The 9,337-nt window shown below is 35.5% G+C and overlaps 1 protein-coding gene across 1 annotated transcript; it reads left to right on the top strand.

The window, feature by feature from the left end:
- The first annotated feature begins 2,411 nt into the window (after nt 1–2,411).
- On the top strand, nt 2,412–8,160 carry LOC110894017 (protein SMAX1-LIKE 4). Its single transcript, XM_022141178.2, has 3 exons — nt 2,412–3,943; nt 6,047–6,281; nt 6,548–8,160. Exons 1-3 carry the CDS (start codon nt 2,619–2,621, stop codon nt 8,078–8,080), a joined length of 3,093 nt encoding a protein of 1,030 aa, XP_021996870.1. The 5' UTR covers nt 2,412–2,618; the 3' UTR covers nt 8,081–8,160.
- Nucleotides 8,161–9,337: the final 1,177 nt, after the last annotated feature.

The following is a 9,337-nucleotide window of genomic DNA, read 5'->3' as shown; positions in this document are numbered from 1 at the left end:
AATGTGTTATAGATGTTTAAAATTTTGTTACTCCATCCCTAAAGTATTTATCATTTTACTAAGATTTAATGTATTTACCCATGACCCATTTTATGTGCCTCGTATTTTTTTGCCTCATTAAAGAAAGATCCTAGCTAGATTCATTTATCTTGTAGCTACCAGCAATAATCTTTATTTTTGAACGACCAACTAAGTCATCGGATAAGGGGAGGGGGGGTGGTTCACTAGTGATAGAATTTATCACTCACAAGCACCAATCAAGTTTCGTCATGTCATCGACCATTTTTCCATCACTCACAACCATTTTTAGTGGGAGTGGTCATCACTCATCACCACACCCAACAATTTCCCCCCAACCTACAAATCCACTCACAAAACCAAACCATCACGCGTGAAGAAAATAATGAAAATTTGATTTCGTTGCACATTAACGCGTTAATGTTTATACCGGCGGTGGATATAACGAGTGATGGATGGTGGCCGTGATAGTTTCACGCACCACCCCGTCCTCTCTAAGCATTCTGGGATATCCTCAATCGAGCAAATGAATCCCCTCCTCCATAACAGTCAGAGTTGGATGCATACCTGACCCACCAGTTCCGAAGAAAACCTGCCTGCCCGAAGGCCCACTGCGGTAAAACTCGGTTCGGTTCGGCTCGGTTTCAAACTGGCGACCTCCAGAGAGGCCTAGTTCTAAACTTCATTGCCACCACCAATGTCTTTTAAAGTCATGCTAGCGAGTAGTAATTGAACTTGAGACCTTAAGGAGACAAACCAAGTGACCAATAATAATCTCTTCTAACTTTTTTTAAACGAAAAACATCTATATAAAAATATAGAACGGGTCAAAAGATGTAAAACCCGGTAATTACATCAAAACATCTCGAACATCTCGAATAATCTCTTCTAATATTGAACTAACTTGTTCCAAGTTTGTAACTTATAAACACGTTTATATAGAGGGATACAAAATCAAGATAAATCTGGCTGGATTAAGACAAAAGGTTTAGAGATCACGCCAATCCTCGTTGAGGGACAGATTTATTCTCTTAAAAGAAACCCACTGTCTCCTCTCCCTGCCTATATTCCATTATTGGCACTTTTTCACCACAATCATTTCTTTTATTCTTTTGATAAAAAAATATTTTATAAACAAAAAATAGGTAAAAACCATATTTATTGTTTTTTCCTTTGAACGACCGCAATAACATATAATAGAGAGGAGTTGTTTCTCAATGATATAGAAGGGGTATGTTTTGTTCTAGGAGATGTTTTGTTGTGTCCCAGCAACTCGCTGGGTTTTGATTTTTAATAAAATTGTTGTTAAAAAAAATCCAATATGGTAAAAGAATATATGTATAGTCTTTTAACATGTATGATCATCAAGATATGTGTTTGAGATTCGTCGCAAACTACTATCATCTCATATTTATGACATATTTTTTTCCGCCATTAAAACGTCTTAAATTAGCAACAGTTTATTTTTTGAGAAGATTATCATACTAGACATGATGATTGGCAAACTTGACAAAATAAGCAATCACTCCACCTTGTACCCATATTGGACTCGTTAGTTGAGGCGACTAGGGCTTAGCATGCACAAAAACTTATTGTGAAGTATAAAGGGGTCCACATAATAGCTTTTATAATTAAACTTATACAACGTGGGCTAAAATTAGACAGCGGCTAGGACTTGGCCGTTGTTTTTATCCGTCGAATGAGCATATCTCCTACTTTTCATTAGCTTAGCCCTCGCATTTCTTCACTTGGCAGTTGAGTTTAGCCTACACTAAACATCTCACAACAAAATTTCGCCCATTCTTTACAACCGTATTATTTTGACTATTTTTTTTTGTGTATTTTATTAATTCTACTTTTCAAGGATTTTACGTTGGTTAAATTCTAGTTGTCTTAGCGGTTTATATTTGTCATCTTCTAACTGGCTAGTTTAAAAATGTCTATTTTAACAATGTTTATTTTGTTGGTGACATGTCTATTATTGTGATTTTCCCTCATTTCTGTCGCTAATGCCCCTTTGTGTACATATGTCTGTGTTTGTGAATTTGTATAAAGTTCTTTATCAGCATAAACCGTAACCTGAAGACAGAACGAAGAAAGTAACCGAATGAGAATTTATAAAAGCCAAAACAAAAGCCGTCTGCATGGGAACTTTTGCTGATTTCAGAGGAAGCACTACTGCTTTAAAAAGTACCATGTGCATCAACAGTTGTACCCATGACAAAAAGAACTACCAATATGGCAATATCATGACTGTACAAAAGTTATCCAACCAAGAAACTAAATTCAAAAAGTAACTAATCATGTAACTACAACTCTACAAGTATATATCTTTGAACAAACTCTTCTAACTATATATATGAAGAAGGTGTTTCATCATACATGCTCATACTATAGCCTAACTTCCTCCTCTAACTAAAAAAACAACAATATTTTTGCCATCTGTTTCTTCAAGCACTAGGGAGGGGGCTTTGAGAGAGAAAGTAGAGAGAGAGAGAGAGAGAGAGGGGAAAGGTTTGTTTTTGTTTTAAGAAAGATAACCATAGTTAGGGTTTCTTCATTTTAGAGGGGTGTGGGGGGTTGGGTGTTGGAGCCAAGTGATGCGCTCCGGAAGTTGTACTGTACAACAGACGCTATCACCAGAGAGTGCTTCGGTGTTGAAGCACTCTCTAAGCCTTGCAAGGCGGAGAGGCCATGCTCAGGTCTCTCCACTTCATGTGGCTTCTACTCTTCTTATGAGTTCAAGAGCTAGTATTCTAAAACTAGCTTGCATTAAGTCACAAAATAGCTCTTCTTCTTCTTCCCATATTACCCCTCCTCTTCACCAACAAAATCCCCATATTGCCCCTTCCTCACAACCTCTTCATTGTAGGGCACTTGACCTTTGTTTCAATGTGGCTCTCAACAGGCTCCCCTCAACCCCTGGACCCCTCCTCCATGGCCAACCTTCACTTTCTAATGCTCTCATTGCTGCACTCAAGAGAGCTCAGGCTCATCAAAGAAGAGGTTGTATTGAGAATCAACAAACTCAACAAAATACACAATTGTTAGCCATTAGAGTAGAGCTTGAGCAGCTCATTCTTTCAATTCTTGATGATCCAAGTGTTAGTAGGGTTATGAGAGAAGCTGGTTTTTCAAGCACTGATGTCAAAACCAACTTACATGATTATTCTTCCACCTCTTTAACTTCACCAAGAGTGTTCTTTAGCAGTTCTGGTGGTGGTATATACTCTTCACCTTGTTCACCAAACTCTGATCACCAACACCTTCACAACCATCAAAACCCTAACTTTTTACACACCCATTTCTTGGATCACTCTCCTGGCCAAAACCCATCTCTAGAATCTGTCCATTCTTTGAAAAAAGATGTCACCTTGATTATGGAGGTTTTGCTAGGAAAAAAATCAAGAAAAAACACTGTAATCGTTGGCGATTCTTTATCGATAACCGAAGGCGTTGTTATTGAGTTAATGCGGAATGTAGAGAGGGGAGATGTCCCAAATGAATTAAGAAATGTTCATTTCATCAAGTTTCAGTTTTCATCACTGCCATTGAGGTTCATGAAAAGGGAAGAAGTGGAGATGAATTTAGCAGATTTAAGAAGAAAAGTTGAATCTTTATCTTCAACAGGAGGTGGGGTGATCATACATGCAGGTGACTTAAAATGGACAGTGGATGAGAGAGAGAGTGGAGGAGAGAGAGGGGTGACTAGTTACAGTCCAGTGGATCATCTTGTTGTGGAGATTGGGAAGTTGATTTCACACTACAATGTGAGTAATAAAGTTTGGTTAATTGGGACTGCAAATTATCAAACTTTTATGAAATGCAAGATGAAAAAGCCTTCTCTTGAGATTCAGTGGACTCTTCAAGCTGTTTCTGTTCCTTCTGCTGGACTTGGCTTGAGTCTCAATGTAACTACCACAAGGTAATTTAGCACATTGTTCAACTTCTATTGCTAAAATGCAAATCATTTAATTATATATATATATATATATATATATATATATAGTATGTGTATAGTATATGTGGTTCTTATTTTGGCGCAATTATATATATATATATATATATATATATATATAGAGAGAGAGAGAGAGAGAGATGCCACTTAACGTACATTACGGCTTAACGTACGACCAGTACAACATATAATTACGCACGTTCATTTGAAAATCACACACGTTATAAACTCAACAACCCAAATCACGCATGTTGAAAACATTTATCACGCATGTTGAAAAACATTAATCGCGCACGTTATACCCATAATCACGCACGTTGTCGTACGTGATATACGTTAAGCCGTAATTTATTTTACAGTTTTTCTATATATATTGAATTACCCAACTTTGAATCTATGGCCTTTCCTTCAAAAACGCATGTGCCGCCTCTACAAACCAAGTGAGCTACCCAACATTAGCCGAAAACAACATATATGATATATGGTTAGTTAGTTTAAGTGAAGCTTTATAGGTCAAAAATGTTTTTTCTTGGATTTGTAGTTAAAACATTCTTGAGTCTGAACACAAGGGCATGAGAGCATGCTGATCACACTAAGAAAAGTAAGGTTGGGAACAGGAGACAGTGTTTGTTGTTTTTTCTTTCTTTTTCTTTTAACCTTTTAATTTTGTCTTCATGCTATTAGGACAAATATTCTGATTGAATGAAAAAGGAAGACAAGGACCATTTTTTTCGTATGAAATAGATATAATAATAATATAAATACTAAATTAATATACTAATGATATACATTTATAATTAGATTTTAATATTTCTTAATTTAATTAACTTAAAAAAATGATTTATTAATGGCTGATAAAATTTGTTTCTCTTTAGAGTTAACTGTTATTTCCGTCCATGTAGTTTGTCAAATTGTGTCATTTCAGTCCAAATTTTAAATTTGTATGAATACCGTTCCTGATATTTCTGAAACATGACAGTTCCGTCCGAAAAAAACATGAGTTAACTGTCATTTTCGTTTCTGTGGTTTGTCCACTTATTCTATTCAACCTTAGCTTTTTAGATAGAACTTACATGTTTCAAGATTGTTAGGGACGTAAATGATATAAATTTGAAATTCTGAACTTACATAACTGAACAAACTACAGGGTCGAAAATAACAGTTAACTCTTTATGACATCAAATTATTTTTTTTAAGTATAGTGATAAGTATCAAGTAATTACCCAATATTAAAAAGGTGTTGTTTCTTTTTATGATATCAAATTATTTTCAACATCTTTAGGCATAAAGGTGTTGTACCTTATGTTTTGAGAGTTTTTTAAAAAAAAATTGAATTTTTTATTTTTAACTAAAAAACTATTTGATTCTTTACTTTTAACTTAAAACTATTTGATTTTTTTTCTTTTTGACCCCAAAACTTTTCTTTTTTACTTTTTGACCCAAAAATTTTTCATTTTTTACTTTTGACTCAAAACTATTTGATTTCTTATAACCCCAAAACTTTTCATCTTTTACAGTTAAATCTCACATTTTTTTTACTTTCAACTCTGGTTCTTATACTTTTCATTTTTCGCAAAAATTTCGTTTTACGTTCCATTCCAAATTTTGCGAGTTAACATGGCGCAACGTACATGTATGGTTAAACGTTGTTACGTTGTCTATTTTTTCCCGTTTGACATGTTCATCGTAACGCGTAGGTCTTAGATCGACTTAGTTATTCGTTTATATGTTTTATGTTTCGGATTTGTTTCTTCGCATTAATACGCCACAACTTCAGTGTTGGTGATCACTGACAGTAATGTTGCATTGGTGTTCGCCCCTGCCGTAACGCGAGGTGCTTAATATTAGTTACCTATCAAACTAAAATAAAGAGATAATACGTCTTATAACAGGGAAAGTTAATTTTAGTGCAAAGTTGCATCTTCACTAGTATGGCCATTTCAAAATATTAATTTTTAACACCAACAATTTTTGTTTTGTGTACTCTGTGGTTAGTGACATAGTTTTCTGGTTTTCTAAATTGTATTTACTGGTATGATGATATAGTTGCTAATGTACGTAGTTTTGTAGTGGGCATGAGTCAAAGGTAAACTTGTCCAAGAACATATGTGAAGAAATGGTGGATAGGAAGCTATTGCTAAGCACTAAAGAGGAAGAAGACGGTGATATGGTGGTGATGAGTTGTTGTGATGAATGCAACTCTAATTACGAAAAAGAAGCCTCCTCGGCAGTCGCCGCTACCAAAACCTCCACCATGTTACCCTTTTGGCTTCACCAAACAACACATTCATCAACCCTTCATAAGGTATGACTTTGACGTCACAATCACGGGTGTAAGCAAACCGAACCGACCTCCAGCTCAACTAAGCTTGAGCTTGACTTGTTTAATATACAAGAGCTCGAGTTCAAACTTGCTTTTTTTCGAGTTCTATTTCTCTAGCTTTGCTTCAACCTATTACTTATATTTTTAATATATTTATATATTTATGACTATTTTTAAAATTATAAAATTTATATATAACATTATTACATATTTAACTGCTTACAAGATTTTTCTTGTTGGATTTGCAGGAACACTTAGTTGAGCTGAGGAGGAAGTGGAACAGACTATGCCATAGTCTACACCAAGGGAGGCACAATCTAAACAAGAACTATATAGATTCATCATCTTTAATTAGCAACGACAATCAAAAATCCATTGCAAAAAGCTACTCCTATAGCTCCTCACATTATCCATTTTGGCCTAACAATTTTAATCATATAAAAACCAACTCATCGATATCTTTTGGTGACACATTGAAGCCTCAAAATGATGGTGGTGAGCGCTCTTATCCCAGATTCAGAAGACAACAATCGTGCCACATTGATCCTAAAGTCGGTCAACAACCAAACTTGGATTGTCTCAAGTGTAGAGATGATGATGATAAAGAGGTGAAAATCACACGTGGTCTTGGAAATCATGGAAATTCGGTTTCTGAATCATCCAAACGACAAGACGTTTGTAAGTTTTTGCAAGAAAATTTACCATGGCATTCGGAGAAAATGCACACACTTGTTGATTTTTTGATGAGTTCTTTGTTGCCTGATCAAGCTACAAAGAAAGATTCTTGGATCTTGATTGAGGGGGATGACTCTATAGGGAAGAGAAGATTGGCGATGGCGATTGCAAAGGCAATGTTTGGCTCTAGTGATTTGCTCTTGTGCATTAACATGAGGGATTCGGTTAAAGAACGTGAACTTCTTGAAAGGGCACTAAAAGATCAAGAAAATGTTGTTGTGATGGTGGAAGATGCTGATTTTGGGGATGGGCATTATTTGAAAATATTAAGTGATGGATTTGAGGACGGGAAGTTTGGCGAAAATGGTAAAGTGATATTTATTTTGAGTATGGGTGATCATCATGATGACGACAAAAGAAGCCAAATATCACCAGCTCGAATGAAATTGGTTGTGAGTGAGATGAGTCGCATCTATGAAGTTGATCAAAAGCGAAAACCAAAATGGGATTCGGATGAACAAAGCAAGGTGAAAGTTCCAAGAATTGAAGAGGATGAAATCAAGAAAGATTTTTCAAGACAATCTAGTTCAAGCACTCTTGATCTCAATATTAAAGTCGAGGTACAAGACATTGACAACGGAAACTCTTTAGAATTCAGCCCGAATTCGAGTGATTTGACCCGTGAAATGGGTGATGCAAGTCCTCGAAATCCACTTGGATTCCTTGAAATGGTGAAGACCCGATTTGTGTTTGACCGATCTTCGGCTCGACATAACTTGATGAGGGAGAGTTTGTTGTTTAAGATGAAAGGGGTGTTTAAGGTATTGTTTGATTGCAAAGAATTCGATTTGGAAGTTGAAGAAATGGTGTTAGATGAAGTTTTGTTAGGTTGTGGGGTATACTTGAATAGTTTGTTTGAGAAATGGTTGAAAGAGGTTTTTCAAACAAGCTTAGAAGTTGTGAAAAATGGGGGGAAAGGTGTAAAAAGTTTAAGGGTGTGTATGGTGATAGATGAAAAAGGAGGCGGGGTTGGTATAGAAGAAAAAGATGAGGGGTTCATGGGTACAAATCTTCCTAACAAAATCAAAATATGTTTTATTGTGTAGGTTTATTTCACTTTGGTACAAATGTGAAAATTTCTACAAATAAAATGTTCTTGTTTGAATAGAGTTGTGTTTTTATTTCACTTTGCGAAGAAAATATCAAGTTTAGTACACAAGATGAACACGTTTAGAGATGTTTGAATAGTTTGTTGCCCGCAAATCGCTAATTGGCTCATATAGATTGGTTTAACCAAACTAGACAGAATATTCAAAGTGTGAAGTATCATTATCTACAATACAAGTAAGAACTTTTTAATACAAAGTACAAAAACTAAATACCTAAAAACTTACATGAATTATCATCTAACTTGTTTAGCTTTTAATGAGACTCTTAATAGTTCAGATCTCTAACTGGTTTAGCACTTAATGATTCAGACTGTTTGTTTGTGAGCAGATGTCTGAATGATTCAGACATTTGCCTCTAAATGTTAAAGCATTATACTAAGTCTGAATGGTTATGACCTCTAATCTGAATTGGTCAGACATTTGCCTCTGAACGGTTAAGCATTATACTGGCTTTTAATGGTTTATACTTCTTACTGGTTCAACACTTAATCGTTCAGACCTCTTAGTGGTTCAACAATTAACCATTCAGAAGTTTCCAAACAGCTACTTAGGGTTGCAAACGAACCAAATGTTCAGCAAACAGTTCGTGAACCGTTTGGCGGAAAGTTCGATTACGTTCATTCGTTTAATAAATGAACGAACATGAACTAGAAATTCCGTTCGAGAATTTAAATGAACAAACACCAACTGATGTCTTGTTTGTTAAACAGTGTTCGTGAACATTCGTTCGTGTTCATTTGTTTATGTTGTTCATTAACGAATTTTTTGCATTTATTTATTTTATCTAAAGTTTTTATATTCATTAAATCTTATTTATTTTATTACCCTAACAGATAAAATAGGAAACTCTATTCTCACCTTGTTTATGCACATTTCCCTTTCCTTCTCATTACTCATGTCAACAAATACTATCGGCCTTGTTCCACGATTAGAACTTCAAGGTCTAACGTCGCTCCCTCCCGCCATCCAGCTCTAGCCTCCACCGCCTTTGCCAATGTTGTTTGTGTTCGTGAAGCTTTCGCGAACACATTCATTTTCTTAATGAACGACCACGAACATAAAATCTTGTTCGGTAAGTGTTAATGAACCGTTCGTGAATACATTATTTCCCTTAGCAAACACGAACAATACCTTGTTTGTGTTTGTTCAGTTCGTTTGCAGCCCTAAATTCGAAATGAATACAAGTAACTCAGT

The sequence above is a fragment of the Helianthus annuus genome, chromosome 12 (assembly GCF_002127325.2).
Source record: "Helianthus annuus cultivar XRQ/B chromosome 12, HanXRQr2.0-SUNRISE, whole genome shotgun sequence".
Taxonomy (NCBI): Eukaryota; Viridiplantae; Streptophyta; class Magnoliopsida; order Asterales; family Asteraceae; genus Helianthus; species Helianthus annuus.
This window is presented reverse-complemented; position numbering and strand designations above follow the sequence as displayed.

Coding starts and splice junctions, on each gene's coding strand:
- LOC110894017 (XM_022141178.2), top strand. CDS start 2,619: ATGCGCTCCGGAAGTTGTACTGTACAACAGACGCTATCACCAGAGAGT. Junction 3,944..6,046: donor CTCAATGTAACTACCACAAG/GTAATTTAGCAC, acceptor GTAGTTTTGTAG/TGGGCATGAGTCAAAGGTAA. Junction 6,282..6,547: donor ATTCATCAACCCTTCATAAG/GTATGACTTTGA, acceptor TTGGATTTGCAG/GAACACTTAGTTGAGCTGAG.